Here is a 17,100-nt window from a genome sequence, read left to right on the forward strand (position 1 = left end):
TCAAAATAGTTCTAGTTTCATGGTGCTTAACTTGTCTCAGACTGCAGAACCATGTGACCTTTAGAATATTTTTCACATTAGGCAGCACTTACTCTCCTCGTTTTAAGTGATTCCGATTTTTAACAGCTCGCAAATCGGCGGACCAAATCACTGCCTGTTGCTTCAATTCTGTCTTGCCAAAGAAGAAAAATCTGCTGCTTTGGATTCATTTCAACAGTTGGAAATTCAGGCCGTAACATTTTAAATCTCAGATGCTCCCCGCTGTGTCCACATCACATAAATCAGTAAGTGCACAGATACCCACATGTTTGTGAAGCCAGTTCCCTAACAACGAAGGCAGGACGTGCGGTGGGATGGGGCAGCAAATTGAAGGGGATTCTGCAGCCATGGGTGTCACAACTCGGAAAGCACGGTGTGGCCCTCCGAGAAGCCACGAGCAAGAGCAATTGGCAAGCAGACAGTAAGTTCTCTATTAAACAATTATTCGAGGTACAAAGTTAACATGTTATTTTCATTTGATGGGGAAAAATAAAAGACGAACTGTAATACACTAACTTTCTGTCTTCTTGGAAAAGAACAAACCCTCAGTTTTCTAAAGAGGCTTACCAGTAATGAACAGGTATATCTGAACTCATGGAACACGTCTCACCCAGAGTTTGCGAGGCCAGAGAGAAGCAACTCAGTGCCGTTAAGCTCTAGGATCTTCAGGGATTCTTTCAGGAAATGCAAATCTCCTCTAAGCAACAGAATCACATACACACATTTGCAAATACCTCATATCTGGCTTCTGATATTATTTTTGTTGGACACATATAATTATTGCTTGCATAATGAGCAAAATGTATACTGGAGATCACTAAGGTCTTCCTATTAAGTCACAGGGTTCTTACCCAGAGTATCACATAGTCCTTTTTCTCCCTGCTATCACGTCTCTGTGTGCAAAGCTAAGGAGAAAGACCATTGTACTCTTGTATTGGTTGGAATGGGCCAAGTTCCACAGCAGGAACAAATGAACCCATGAATCTCAGTGACTTAAAACAACAAAGGCTTGTTTCTACCTCATGTTACATGTCCATTGTGCATTGGCTGGGAGTGCTATTCATCGTACCCCGCAAGGACCCAGGCTAATGGAGCATCTACCACCTGGAGCTTTGCTAATCATGGCAGGGCAGACGCAGATCACAGCAGATCATGTGCTGACTGTTAAAGAAGGGACACGTGTCACTTCTGCTCACATTTTATGGCCAACAGAAATTACATGGCCACCCGTAACACCCAACATAGGAAAATTCAATCCTATCACATGGCTAGGAGGAGAACTAGAAATATTCAGTGGACAGTACTAATGAGCACTGCCATCTCTATTGACTCCCTGCCTCTATTTACTCACAGCCATTTATCCATTTCCGAATATTTTTCTGAGGGCCTTTTAACTGCAGAGCACTCTTCTTGGCCCCCATATGCAATACAACGATGAACCTGACAGACATCCTGTCTTTAAGGGGAGTACTATCAAGCAGAGGAGATAAAAAGTATATACATAAATTGAATACAAACTAAAAATGTCAAATGCCAGTAAAAAGAAACATACAATGTTCAAGGAGAGTTTAAACAAAGGAATTTTAAACCACAGGCAGTTTCATTTGAGGAAATGACATCTGAGAAGGGTTTTGCTGAATGAGTGAGAACTGGACATAAGGATGTCCAGGCAGTGGGAACAACACGAGTAGCAGCAGAAAAGGAGGGCATGGCAGATCATGTGCAAAGAATGGCAAAATGTTTAGGTTGAATGATGTTTAGAATAGAGGAGGAGGAGGAGAGAGGAAGGGGGAGGGACTAGGCAATAGTCTAAACAAGAAGTAACAAAGCGCTTAGCTACAGTAGACCCACTGCAACTGAGTGGAAGGAAGAGTTCTACTCTAGAACTTTGTATACAGCACGCAAACACTGAGTTTTCCCATCTCCCTTTCATGTGACCCAGAAAATATAACTCACCTTTCCCTCTATCCGCCTGAGCCTGAAGGACTGGTCATTTGAGGCTTGGATCTGATCAAAGTGAAAAGGTCAGATGGGGAGACTCATCTCAATGGAGAGACTGGCTTCTGGCCATGTCACCCAACCAAGACAGCATTCCTTTTGTAATTAAGGGGAGTTAACTCCCAATGGATATTTGCTCTATTTGTCCTGAGTTTATTTCCTATCTCCAAGGATATTTCTGAAGCCACTCCTTAAAAACTAAGCTGCAGGGCTTAATTTACGTCTGTTTGTCCCAGAGTCTGCAATCCCTCCTCTCATGCAGATTTAACTTCAGTGTTTTTCGCCCTTCAAAATGACCACTCCAGGTAGGCCCTGCCATGAGCCTCTGACCATCACAGGATTCTACTGCCTACATTGTACAGAGCTTTTGGACCTTTCGTGTGCACAAATCTGCTTATTTTTTGCTACTCTCACTGATCCCACACAAATAGTAACATTTGCTTGTGATTCGAAACTTTCTCTTACTACTGACCAATCCTTTCACTGGGGGGACCATCTGTGTTGATCCTCCCACTGCCCAACTTGTAGACACAAGACTTCCACTGCCACTCCCAGGGAGACGAGCACAGCCAGCAGGGTCTTCACGCCTCCCTGGGATCCAGGGAGAAGCAACCCCAGTCCTAAGATGATCTGGGACTTGGCTCTCAGAGTGGATAATGTCACACTGTGTACTCTGACTCGCACACTAAGAATTCTCATGGAAGTCATAGCCAGAAAGAATGACCCTGATGATGATGCCAAGGTCTGAAATACTTAAAGATAAGGGTTAGGCTATTTCCCAGGAAGCCCTGGACTTTAGAATCCACACACAAATGACTCATCAATCCTAGATCACTGCTTTTTACCCTACTCCTTTATAGAATATACTAGGCACATTAGCCTTCCTTATTGACTGGGGAGTAGAATTTTTTGAAATTTTTCTCCAATGTTCAGATTTATCTTTCATTTTATATACACTGCATGTCTATAAAATACTTTAGGATTCAACCAATATTTTACGATTACTTATACAGAGCAGAACACCATGCTACATTCTACAGAATAATAATTAAGTTCTCTAAAAGAGGAGAAAAGAAAAACTTAACTAAATTCCCCAGGAGAATTTTGGGCAAAATACCGTGGGAGTCGAAGAACTGAAAAATCAGAGAGATTTTTACCTATACCTGTATTTTACCTATACACCCAGAGTGAGGTATGGCAAAGAGGTGACATTCGAGATGTACCCTCAAGAAGAGTGAGAATTTCCAGAAGAGCAAGGGATCAGGTGAAAATTCCAGGTGGGAAGACTGGCACAGAAACAAGAAGGGATTGAGTATATCTGGGAAACAATGGGAAGTCCAGTTTGGTTGTGTTAAGGGACAGAGCAGGAGAGACGATGGAAAAAGTATTTCAGGACAAGGAGGTGGAGGCCTTTGAAAGTCCAGAGAAGATATCTGTTTAAATGCAGTAGGCAAATGGGAGCTACTGGTGGCTTCTGAACAGGGAAATGGCATCACCAAAACTAAGCTTTAAGATCATCCTCTCCAACCTCAAGCTCAACCACTTCTTCTTTGTTAACTAGACTTCATGTACACCAGAGGTTTTCTGTTCCTCTGAGGCCTCTGCACTGGCTGTCTCCTCTGCATGGAGCTCAGCCCACCCCAGACCTCCATGTGGCTGGCTCCTTCTCAACATTCAGGTCTCTGCTCAAGTGTTTCCTCCTGAATGAGCCAACCTGACCAGCGTATCTAAAGGAGTTCTCCCACCCTTGGTCATTTTTTATTCTACAATGTATTTTACTTTCTAACAGCACTTTTCATAATTTGAAATTATTTTACTCATTTCATCCCTGGTTTACAGCTTGTCTCCTCCCACTATAAATATAAACACCATGGGAGTAGATACTTTATTAAAGACAAAAGTAGCAGTACTGTACTTATTAGAATGGCTAATAATCAATAAATACTCAATAACTATTTTTTAACAGTTTTATTGAGATAGAATTCATATACTGTACATTTCACCTATTTAAAGTATACTATTCAATGTTTTTAGTATAGTCACAGAGTTGTGCAAAAATCACCCCAATCAATTTCAGAACATTTTCATCACCCCCAAAAGAAACCCTATACCCATTAGCAGTCACTCCTCATTGCCCCCCAACCCTTCTAGCCCTAGGCAACCACTCATCTACTTTCTCTCTCTATAGATTTGCCTATTCTGAACACTTCATATAAGCAGAATCAAACTATATGTGACTGGCTCCTTTCACCTAACAGTGTTTTCAAGGTTCACTCATGATATAGCATGTATCAGTACTTCCTTCATTTTTATTGCAGAATAACATTCTACTGTATGGATATACTACATTTTGTTTATCTGTTCATCAGTTGATAGACATTTGGGTTGTTTCCACTTTTTGGTTCTTATGAATAATGCTTCCATGAAGTTTGTCTGCAAGTTTTTGCATGAATAACTGTTTTCATTTCTCTTGGGTACATACTTAGGAGTGAAATTGTTGGGTTATATGGTATCTCTTTGTTTAACCTTTTGAGGAACTGCCAGACTGTTTTCCAAAGTGGTTGCACCACTTTGCATTTCCACTAGCAATGTATGAGGCTTCCAATTTCTCCACATCCTTGTCAATGCTTGTGATTATCTATCCTTTTGACAATTCCAGTGAGTGTGAACTAGCATCTCCCTGTGCTTTTGATTTGCGTTTCCCTGATGACTAATGATGTTAAGCATCTTTTCATGGGCTTACAGGCTGTCTGTATATCTTCTTTGGAGAAATGTCTATTCAAATCCTTTGTGCCCATTTTTAATTGGGTTATCTGTCTTTTCACTATTGAATGTAGGAGTTCTTTATATATTTTGGATACAAGTCTCTCATCAGATATGATTTGCAAATATTTTCTCCCATTTTGGGGGCTGTCTTTTCACTATCCTGATGGCGTCCTTCAATAACTATTTTTAAAATAAAACAATGAATAAAACTGATCCTTTAAGACAAGATAAAACCCATGACCAGCTCAAAAGTATATGGCAAAGTAGTGACAGGGCAGGACCCAGTGAGGAATTCTAGTCACCTGTTTCCAGCCTTGAGTTTTGTTTACTGGTTCTCAGCATTGTCCAACCAGCCCAGAAGCAATGACATCATCCTACGATGAGTCAAAGAATGCAGCATTGGGTAAACTGGCTCATGGGCACTAACCAAACAGAAAGATGCCTCACAGTTAAAAAAATTAAGACAAAAGGTTTTGCTAGCAGCTAGGCTGTAATAAATCCTAAGTGGCCTACAATTTAGTTTTCCCTTGAAAAACTCTGAAATTGATGAATGGGGGTCCCACACACACAGAGGAAAAAAACATATTAGTTAAATGCAACCAGAATAGGCCCAGGACGAGTGAGCAGTAAACTTCTAAACTTATAGTTATGGGTATTTGCTCACAAGATTAAAGGCCCAGGGACTGTCTCCCCCTCACCGCACTGCATTCAAACTAGCGAGCACTGCTCAGTTTTATTTTGGTTGAGAAATTTCAACTAGTGAAAACAAGGTACAAGCCTGGGAACATCAATATGGAGAGAACTGGCATATTTTTACAGCTGTAAGAGCTTCTCAGAGTAGAAAAATACCAGACCTTAAGTACTTACTACAAAAATATCAGACTTTAAGTACTTGTTACAAATATATATACAGTGTGTGTATATATATATGTGTATGTATATGTACTGGGAAAGGAGTTGCTTTTAATAAATCTTAACTAGTTTCAATGCCAGTATGGTAGCCACAATGTAATTTTCCCAGGACAGACTTAACCTCTTAGATAATGCACAGATTAAACTAGAAACTTAATGCTTCCTTTGTGATGTTAACCCTAAATTAACAACCAGATTAACATACAAATGCAAACAAGATTAATCTAATAGAGAGCAATCTAAAAATATTATATATTAGATAGAAAGCAATTGATGAATAATTTTAAAAACACATATTTAAAAATATATCTATATTCTTATACAGAAGTAAAGTTTAGACTAAGAATATATAAAAGACACGTTCAGAACAAAGCTTCATTATACTATGTAAAATAATGTCTGTAAAGGGCAGAATACATGATATGTGAATAAATTATAGGTATAATTATTTATTAAAAAGGAAGGTAGGCTACATGACAACTTAAGGTGGAGGCAAACATAGACTGTGACACAGTATATACCATTGAAAATCATCCTTAAATATTATTTCTAGTTTCACACTCTGTTTACACTCTTCCCTCTATATTCAGTGCTCAATACAATCCTCAGTTTTTAAATCAAACACAGGAAGGCACATTTGAGAGCCAAAAGCAAATCACTCATGTGTCTGTCTTTATCCCTTAGGTTGATACAGGACCTGAAGTGCAAATAATAGCACACAGATGTGTAAAGCAGAGGTAATACCTAAATTTATCCAAGGAGAATTGAAGTGTAGGGCAAACTTCAAGTTTATCTGCCTAGTAGTCATACCAGCACAAATTACCTGGAATCCTCACCTTATTCAAACTGATAATCCCTCCAATATCCCAACCTCACAGTTTCTTGACTCTATCCAACCCACTGGCCTTCACCTGTTCTCTATCTGGTCAGCCCACCAGTATGTTCAAACTGTAGACCTTAGCCTCACGCAGAAGAGCTCTAACGTGGAGCTTCCAAAAAAAAAAAGTACCCTCTGGTATGGTCCCATCTTTCCACTTCTTCCACTCTTATCAAACTGGCCCTCCATTTTTATTTTGAACTTATAGCCCCTACACCCATCCTATTCCTTTGGTTCACCAGTCCTATTTTGGCCCCACCACCTTCCTCTAAGCCTGGACACTGTGGTCTATGATTTCAAAGGTGGTACCCCTTGTACTCAAGAACCATTTGTCCCCCCACCCCACACCCGGCTTCCCACAGTCTCTTTTTCCCTTCTCTCTCACCCTGGTAAATTCTAACTCCCTATTTTGTCCTTTTCTAATCTCAGGTTCCTGAGCATTAGTGACGAAAGCACAAAATAATACAGATTGGTTCATTTTTTTCACTCATTTCATTGAACCACTAGTTACTGAGCAATAACTAAGTAGAAGCAGCAAATAACCTCACTGCTATTTCACAACTGTTTTCATAGGTATTGATCATTCATTCTTATTAGAATTTCCGAAAAATGTTCTAAAACACTGGAGCACTAGGCCATCAATTTCACCTGGCTGTCCCTCTCTCTGTTGGTGGCCTTCACCTCTGAAGTCACTAATGCGATCCAGACCATTCTATACACATACTCCCTTCCTTTTCTCCCCAATTTGAACTCCCCTGAATCTCCACTCACCCTCATTCCTCTTTAGTCTCAAGGCTCCAGTGTTCCTCTTCCTTTCCAAACCTATTCTTCTCTGCGTAAGCCGTTTAAGCTTCTGTCCCAAGTGCCCACTGTGCTTCTCCTATGCCACACACTGTGCGATGTGCTAGAGACACAAACAGGAATGAAGCACTGCCCTGCTCTCGAGAGGAGCTCACCAGCTAGTGGAAGGATAGATGTGCAATTACACACACACACACACACACACACACACAAATACACATACAATTCCATTGACCATATCCTTTCTCTTCCAAACTCAGACACGTTTGAAAGTGAAAGGGGATGTGGTGAAATGATTTACCACAGACAGAAACCAGACTATCTCTGGCAAAATATGACATAAGGTCACACTAATTGTAATAGAGTATGGCACCTTCAATTATGCAGCCATTAAAATTTGTCTAAAATTATTTAGTAACATTGAAACAAGGCTCACAATGTAATGTTAAGTGAAAACAGTACATAAAAACTGAACATAACTTTGTTAAATAAAATAAGATAGAATAACTGACACTTACTTAGTATGCAGTATGTGCCAGGCACTATACTAACTACATTTAGCTAATCCTCACAACAATCCTATGAGGGAAATACTACTGATCTTTTTTCACACATGAAGAAACTGAGGCACAGAGAGCTTAAGACCCTCGAAAGGGTCCCCCAGCTCGGAAGCAGCAGTATTAGGATGCAAACCCTTTTAGTTCTAGACGTACGATCCTAACCACCCCACTACATTGATGAGAAAGAGACGAAGGGAGAGAAGGTAGGTGGATAAGCAGATGTGCAATGAAACACTTTTGTACTCACTTCCTCTACTGCCCCACAACCCAACTCTCCCTCACTATTCAATCAAGCGTTGGTGCTAAGAGCATTGGTGACCTCCTCATCATCAAATCTTTAAGCCGTGTTCTAGTTCTCATCTCCTTGGATTCTCTCTACAGCCCTTCTCATTAGTGCACATCCTCTGAAGGGGCACCCGTTCCTCCTGTGGCTTTCTGACTATCTTTAGGGTCCCCCCGTCCCCTTTATCCCTTTCCCCCTAAGTGGAGACATTCCTTTAGGTTCTATTCTCAGCCCTCCTCCCTCTTCATGCTCCATCTCTTAGCAATCCTATGTACTTCCCCAGTTTCACTTATATTGGAGTGGATGAGTGCTAGTCTTTACTTCTTTCCCATCCTAAATTCTCTTCTTCCCACTGGACATTTCTATCTGCATGCCCTTCTATCTACCAACACCACTAAGGCCGAATCTATCTTTTTGTCCCCAAAATGCTTCTGCAGACTGTCCTAATTCTACAAATGAGTCCACCATTCTCCTTGTCCATTGGCTATAAACTTTGCAATTATCTTCACCTTCTCCCTCCTTCTCATCCTCCACTTCCATTTAGTTACCAAGCCACACTGGATCCACCTATACAAGAACTTCCAAATCCATTCTCTTTCAACTGTGACAGCTTCTGTATTCATTACCAGTAACTTTTACCAACACAATCGCCTCTCTGCCTCCTCCAGTTCATTATGCACACTGCTACCAGTGGAGTCCCCCAGCCATGACTGAACACTACTGCACTGCCTGTAAGTCCACTAGTATTGTCTTGCTGAACAATAGTGCAGTAAAAATGTCCTGCCTCCGTGAGAGCAGAGAATGTCCTATGTACGTTACATGGTGGACTCTCATGTTTGCTGAATCAATAGGTTGTTGCCTCCTTCTCAGGGACCTTTGATATGTCTTTATCCTACAGGATAACGATGAAACTCGCTAGCCGAGGCACTTAAGGCCTTATATAATCTGATCTGTAGTAGGGTTTTGTCCTGTCCCACATCTGCTTTCGCTTATACTGCTAACAGCATCGCCTTTTCCTTTGGAGACTATCCCTCCTCAGTTGGTGGGTTGCCCATCAAAGGTCAACATCTCCCTCACTTCAAGGGTGGACATGTGATCCAAGCTGACTCACCAACATACTCCCCCCTCCCATGGACAAAGTAATTGTGAGTGGGGATGAGTGGGGATGTGACCCAATGAGGACAAACTGGAGTCTTCTGCAGGGGTTAATTTCAATACTGGGTAAAAGAGGTACTAAGAACTGCATGAGCTTTACAGCCTCGTGGAAAGGGCCTGACTGAGAAGGAAGCTAATACAGGGAAATGGAGAAACACCTGACATTAGCACTCCCTCTGGCCTTGCAGCTGCGCAGGCCCACAATCACTTTTCTGAAACTCTTCATCTAAATGTGTTTCAGAATTCAGAATTCTTCAGAAGAGGAAAGTACAATGGGGCACACACTGGAGTGTCTTATACACACCTCTACCTGGATGCGGGACAACCACCTCATAACAAACTCATTAATTTATTTCTGCAACAAAACAAATTAATGCCCTAATTAATGTCAGTTTAGGTCAGGATAGGTTTTGCCACGAAGAAAGTATAGATCAGGTAACGTCTGGCTGCAAAGAGGGGTTCAGCTTCTGTTTTTAGAACTGCACATAAAGGCATGGGGCTCTGTTAAAACCAACAGATTCTGTTTCCTTCTCTGCTTGTTTATTAGTTCTATTTAAGCAGTATGAGTTGTGTTTTTGACATGTACCTAAAAGAACCCCATCTGTATTCCTTACGGTCCTATCTATATTTCAGTTTTATTTCCCACTACTTTTCTATGCATAGTCACATTTGAGTCAAATTAAAAAGGCTATGCTTTGAGTCTTAATTAAAAATCTAGCAACCTCCATATTATATATGCCTTATAAACCAAAGCTGTCCAACCAACACCTCTGTCCACAGCTCTCAGGGGAAAAGCATAGCTACCACTGGCCCCTAATGGAAGAATCGGGAGCCACACTGACTCCTCTCCCTTTCTGGCCCCACTAGATCCCCAAGGGCGATCAGAAGAATCTGGAAAATCACAAGCTTCTCCCCTACAGAAACCCCATTAACCAGAGCATTCTCTTACTTTCCTTGATGCAGCCTGTATAGCTCCTTGGGGGCTCTTATAGATCATATAATGCTTCCTATGCCTTTTTTTATTTATACATTCATGTTCATTTATACGGTACTTGATTTTACAGCAACTCTCTGAGGTAGATGGAGCAGGTATTATGGTCTCCTATTTGAAAAATGCAGCATTGAGGGTCAGGTTGGTTAATAAAAGTGAAAACCTGGAGTTTCACTCAAACCTTCTGACTCCTAGTCTTGTTTTCTTTCTGGTCTCATTTTCCTCCCAGGATTAACGCAAACTGAAGACTTTATTGGCATTGATTGTTCCTACTTGGTACCCTTAGATGCGGAAATGCAATCTGTTGAAATTAGTGAGAATGTTGCATGACTAATTTTACTCTAAACTATCTGCAAATTTAACTTTGATAAAAATAAAAATTAACAGATATATACATATATATCTTCTAGCATGCAGGAATATCTATAAGCGTTCATTTTTACCATCCAGAAAGCCAAAGTCGGCTTCTTTGTCATTGAATCCAACCTGGATTAGTCAAGTGATCAAGTCCCAAGGCTGAGCGATGCCTGGAGATATTTCAGCTGTGGGGAAAACCCAGACACTGCTTCACATAACTTGAACCGACAACACAAACACCCCTCCCTGCCCAGGGGATGTTTCTGGGTCAGGACTCCCTCCCTTAACCAGCGAGTCAGACACGGCTGGACATTTTCCCAGCACACTACCCTGCTTCTCTGGCTGACCTTTAGGGTTAGGACCTCTGGATATAAGCTCATGAAAGACAGCGTGATAAGGCAAATTCAGCTGCCTTGGGGCTCACAAAAATGCAGTTTTTCATTTCAAATAGACCCCGAAAATCCCAGTGGGCACATACAAGCCATTCCTAGTCTATGAGATTAATGCAACAGACCAAGCATCATCAGGCCAAGCCCTCTGAACTGCCTTTTCTCGTGAAACGTTCTGCTCATGAGAACTATGCATGTGAGAGTGGCTAGAGGAGGTCCAGGTTGAGGTTCTTGGGCATGAAGAGCTGCCCAGTGCAAAGTCAGATGTATCGCACAGGCATCAACCTGGGACTCCTCCATCAATTTACTTTTCTATTTACAAAATGCCTAAAGATTTAACGAGGGAAGCACAGTCCACTCCCATACAACCCATCAGACTAGCCACATCCCCTATTTCTAATGCCATCCATAAGCACCCAGAATTCACTGTCTACTATATACCAACATTCTAAGCATCCCACACTGCTCACAGGTCAAAACTAACCAGCACAGTGGGAGGCCTTCAGGACAGTGCTGAACAAGGTTCTTCCTGCTAAAGTATCTTTTTCTACTGATTTGGGAAATGCTTCTTCTGACCTTCCTCACACAAACTACATTCAGAATGAAACAAAATATAAATTCAAATACGATCTAATATAATGTACCCAGGTAAGATGCTTTATAAAATAATTAGTCTTCAGATATTTCTCTTCCCTTTTTTCCACCCCCAGCAAGCTTATCCTATACTATTTAATGGGCTACAACAAGCATCAGCCAGGGAGGAGGGCACCACCATGGGAAAGCAGCCAGAATTGTTTAGAATCCAACAGAAAACTATTTTAAAACTATTTTAAATTGTTAGTTGAAATGGAAAACCATTTTCCAGGTCTACAGAGCTCTGATTTAGCTCTTTGCGCTCAGCCATCAAAAATTTATTTTCCTGATCGTAACATTTTGCATCTCCCATTTGTATAATGTCTTCCTTTCTCCCCATCTAAATAAAGGTTGAATCTCACTTATTTCAGATTCAGATTCAACAAACCTTTCACTGCAAGCCTAACTATGTGCTGAGCAATGCACAGTCAACTCACTCTATTACCTAGAGATTATCATTTTATAGATGAAGGAACAAGGGGCTCCATTAAGTTCTGTGACTTTCCTGCTTTCTCAGACCTTGCAAGTGGCATCTCCAGAGTTTCCGAGTCTATACTTTCCATGGGAACTCCAGGTAAAATGTTTCCCCAGTATTGCTTGCATCTGGCTTGATCCTTCTGGAATCTTCCTCAAGATAAATTACACGGTTTAGAGAGGGCTTTATGCTACTGGTAATCTCAGCTTGGGACCAAGGATTATAAACAACTCACAGAAGGGTAAATCCAACTATTGTGCATGGCAAACAACCTTCACAGAGGACCTTCTCCCTGAGTTCAAATAACCAGAAATTAATTCCTCCTGGTTTGTAGACTTCATCCAAACAAAGGTTCACAACTAACATTATGTCTTATTCCTTTATGTCATTTCTATCCTCTAAGCACTACACTGTTAGCTCAAAGGGTCAGAGCACAGGATTAGTGAGGGGGGACTATTCTTCCATCCAGCACAGGCCAACAGGAAGCCACACCTACCCTCAGCCAGCCCAGCAGGTGCTGGTCGTACTAGATACTAAGGGGGCCTGAAGTCAGGGCTTGTAGAGGAAGAAAGGGAGGACATTCTAACACCAAGCAAAATATGATATATGATGATATGACAATTACTACCAAAAATTATGGCATCATTTCAGAATTGCAAGGCATAACCATTCACAAAATACAAACATTATGTGTAAACCCACCAACACATAATGCTATCTCTATAACCAAAGGCAAGAAAACTCTCATCATTGTTCCCTTCCAGGAAGTCAAGCCTGTCCTTTCTGCCTGTTGTTTGCTTGCTTGCTCTTCTGTCACTCTGCACATCCTATCTTTCATGAACACAAGAGGCACGCCTATCCTTTTCTGTAGAAATCTCCAGGCCAGAAATTTTACCTCTTGCGGCTTTTAAATGCTAAGGTGCTGTACAAAACATTACACTGAAATCCTGAGTAGAGAGTCAAAACTATACTTTTACTGTGAGAAAAAGTCACCTTATTCACCTAAAATATTACACTGAAGTTATCAAAAATACTACCAGGATATTAAATCACTTCAGAAACAATGATACATCTCGGTTCCAATTTGTGACATATGAGGTGGGACCCCCAGCCCAAATGGGTAAAAACAGGAGAACATTCCAGAGACATTTGCAAATCAGTTACTGAACTACAGCTGGTTTATTGATGGAAAGAAAGAATAACAAAAGGATGTCTAAAGTGTTAAAAGGTCAGAGCAATAAAGCATGAGAAAGAAATACATTTGGCCCATACAGTGCAATGATATTGCACGTGTGAATACTCAATTTACCACCCCAAAGACTCAGCAGAGGATTACTCCCCTTTGATCTACAGAGGAAACACTTCACACTGTAAGAATAGCTGGTCTTTCTGCACTGGCGATGGCATCAGTTCAAGGCGCCCTCTGTAACCTCTGCAAGCAGTAAATTTCCTCATTAGCATTGTAAAAACCACAATAAGTAGTATCTGGTGTTGTTTGTAAACTTTCTTAGTATTACTTTTTAAATGAAAAGCCATGGATCTTCACTAGAAGGCCCTTCATAAAAAGCGAGGGAGGCCACTGCAATGTCTGCTTGTTCAAGAGTGGGTTGAGTGACAATTTCTTCTCCCTCACTCTGCTGGGTTCTATTTAATGAGTTTATTTAGATAACGGGCTTCCTGCCCTTGCAAGTCGTGAAGCTTCTTAGATTCAAGAAGTCCAGGTCTGTGTGAACTAAGTATCTGTGAATTAAGACTGGCTGTTTGCTTCCAGTCTACTAAGCCACTAAATCAGAATTCAAGGAAATGGGGATTTTACTTTCTTCCTGCTTCCTCCCATCCTGAAAGGCAGGACTCATGCAGAAGTAGGCCTGGACCAGAGAGTCCCAGGTGTGAATCATGGCTCTGCCACTGTCTAGCTGGGTATGCTGGGCTGGTCAACTTCTCTAGAGTCTTGGTTTTCTCTTTGCTGTATGTGAGGTAATATCCACCAAAAATGGACGTTTTGCAGACTACAAAAGAAGTGTAGGTTCAAGTACTTATTTTTTCAAACATGCCTGTTATGTGGGAGATGCTCAATGTTAGCTGAATCTGAGAAAGGGGTCTCTGGAAAGATTAACACGACTACTCTCATTACCATCCTTCCCAATTACACTCCCGCGTCACACGCAGCACCCAACTTGAAGCTCACGTAAAAAGACTTAAACAGATTCAATGCTTTCTTCCAGGAAAAAAAGAAGCCAGTAGAATCCTAACAAGCCATTAGAATGGAACTCTCCTGAACACAACAGGCAGTTAGGCAACAAAATCTGGCTGGTGTCCCTTCCTTCCTTCCTGGTGTATGTGGGTGGGGGTGGGGGCGGTGGACACAGACCATGCCCCTTGCCCTAGTCACAGTCCTCCTCCACAGGACTGGCTTCTCTGAAACATGTCGTCCCTCTGGACCCGCAAAGCACAAGACCTCGCGCTCCCTAGCTCCTTCCAGATGAGAGAACAGCAGTTCTGCCTCCTATCTCGGTGCCGAGTCCCCGAGGCAGCGTAGGGTCCCCGCGCTCCAGGGCTTGCGTTCCTGCATGTGGAGCGCAATGGCATTAGAAACCGTCTGTGCTCTCTTGCTTCAGTGGCACCAGCCGGCACCTTCCTCTCCCTTCCCCCTGACAGGGCACGCAGGGCGCGTGCACCCGGAGCAGTCCCAGAAGCGTGTCTGCTGCGAGGGCGCCTCCATCACCCTCGCGTCCCACCCCCAGCAGAGTCTCGCCAGGGCCCGCTCCTCCGGCCAGGCCCGGAGCAGCGAGTGGGAGGAGTGTGAGTATTGCGGGACGGGGGAGCACTTTCTGGGACCCGCTTACATAGCCCTCTCCACTCCATTTCTTGCAAGAAAGAAAGCGAGGAAGCCAAGACCATTTAGTCCGGAGGTACCTCCAAATCTGTTGCGCTTCCCATCATCCCCATAACACCACTCAATTCATTGTCCCCTGGCCGGGCAGTTCTGCCGAAAGCCCGCGAACGGCACCCCACAAAAACCCCGTGGCCCGCTGCCCCCCAACTCTAACCCCACGGCGCCCCTCCGCACCCGGCACGTCCCTCCCAGGGGGAAGACTCGCAGTTTTCCCAGAGCAGAACCTGGTCAGCGGGTCTTGGAAGTTTCCCACCTCCTCCTCCGACCTCCCCCTGGAGAATCCCCAAGCGAATCCCGCGCGAGAGGCGAAGAAGCCGGGAGGTCTCCCCCAAAATCCGCGCTCACGCCGGGTCCGGCTTCCTCTTCCCTCCCTCCGCCTCCCTCCTCCCTTCCAGCTCCGGTCCCCGCGCCTCCTGCGCCTCCAGCGCCCAGCGGTTCTCTCGCCCAAGAGGAAACTTCTTTCAGGGCTAAATTCAAGTCCGAGCAAGAAAGGCTTTCCCTTGCCCGTCTCCCTCTTACCCCGGCTCTCAGAAACCATCAGGAGCTGGCACCAGGGGCGCGCTTACCTCCTACCCTCCCCCCCCAGAAGAGCTCCGGGTACTAGTGACCCCCGACTTTCCATGTCAAAAGGTCTGATCGAGTCTGATACCACCACGGGGTTATGCACACTCATGATTTTTCCAGGGACCCTACCTGTCCGTCGTGGCTTGCAACAAACAAGTAAACAAAACACAAACACCAGCAACTTTGCAGTGTGAGTGTGTGTGTGTGTTTGTGTGTGTAAGAGAGAAAGAGAAGACAGACGTACAGAGAGAGAGCATCGCTCAAGAGTTAGGGCAACAGCTGCAAGAGCACATCTGGAAGAGGGGGAGGGGGATTAACGAGGAGGGGACAAGCGCGAGGTCGAGGGGGACTCCCGTCTCCCCGCCCCCGGCAGCTTCAGGGCTGAGGGCCGGGCCAGCCTGTCGTTACCTGTCCCATGTTGATGAATCCGTACTTGCTGGCGATGCGGTCGGCCTCCGGGAAGCCGCCGGCGATTTTCACTGCCCAGTGGTTGGTGTAGACGCGCGTCCGGCACACGGGGAGCAGGCAGCCCCCGAGCAGCGCCAGCACGCACAGCAGGTCCAGCCGTCCCGGGCAGCAGCAGCGGCTCCCCCAGCCCATGGCCCCGGCGCTTCACTGCCTCCCTCGCTCGCTCGCTCGCTCCACGCACTAAGCTGCGCGCACAAGTAACTTCTCCGGCCTGGGCCGCCCCGGCGCGCAGCCCCCGGGCCGCCGCGGCTCGCAGCCCTGGGCGATCGGCAGGAGGCGGCGAGCCCCGGCAGGGAGCAGAGCAGCGAGCCTCGCGCCGGCTCCTAGACCATCCCTGGGGCTGTGGGGACCTGTGCTCCCTGCTCTCCGGCCCGCGGGGCGATCGGCCGGCGCTGCCCGGCTCGGGCGCAGGAGGCGGCTGAGTGGGGCGGCCGCCCTCCCGCAGTTGGGTCTCGCCGGGCTCGGCTCCCGGACTCTCCGACTCGCCCTCGCTCCTCCCGGGGCCCCCGAGCGCGGCAGAGGCGGCGTTGCAGGCAGCGGCCGGGCGCCCCCTCTGCTGGCCCGGGCTCCGAGCGCTCACTAGCTTGCTCCCTGCGCTCCCTCGGGCTCCGAGCAGCGCGCGGGGAGTGTGAGTGGCAATGGCAGCAGCGCCTGCTCTGCATAAATGACTCCCCCCCTTAACACCCCTCCTTTCCCACATCCCCCTCCTCCTCTCCCTCCTCCTCCCGCCCGAGAGCGGCTGCAGCCAGGCGCCAACCGGGTCCTAGCGCTGCCGGGTTCTCCAGGCTGTAACCTCCAGGCTTCCGGAGAGCAAAAGCGAGTCTTTCCAAAGGGCTGGGAGGAGAGCTCCGGCGTCGTGGTTTTACTCCCTTCTCTTCCCGCCCTCCTGGATTTGTATTAATTTACCGCTACTTCCCGAAAGACTCAAGAGATTTA

The 17,100-nt window shown here is 44.7% G+C and overlaps 1 protein-coding gene across 5 annotated transcripts in view; it reads right to left on the minus strand.

Moving 5' to 3' along the window:
- PCSK5 (proprotein convertase subtilisin/kexin type 5) overlaps window positions 1-16,782 on the minus strand; it is a 448,916-nt gene extending 432,134 nt beyond the window's left edge. For 3 of the 5 annotated variants that reach the window (XM_058565628.1, XM_058565627.1, XM_058565629.1), the window contains exon 1: window positions 16,105-16,782. In XM_058565628.1, coding sequence (XP_058421611.1) covers window positions 16,105-16,296 — 192 coding nt within the window. In that variant the 5' untranslated portion in view covers window positions 16,297-16,782. The remainder of the gene's footprint in view (window positions 1-16,104) is intronic. The other 2 variants (XM_058565632.1, XM_058565631.1) reach the window with 1 other exon arrangement.
- Between the last annotated feature and the right edge of the window lie 318 nt (window positions 16,783-17,100).

Source organism: Diceros bicornis, chromosome 22 (genome assembly GCF_020826845.1).
Source record: "Diceros bicornis minor isolate mBicDic1 chromosome 22, mDicBic1.mat.cur, whole genome shotgun sequence".
Taxonomy (NCBI): domain Eukaryota; kingdom Metazoa; phylum Chordata; class Mammalia; order Perissodactyla; family Rhinocerotidae; genus Diceros; species Diceros bicornis.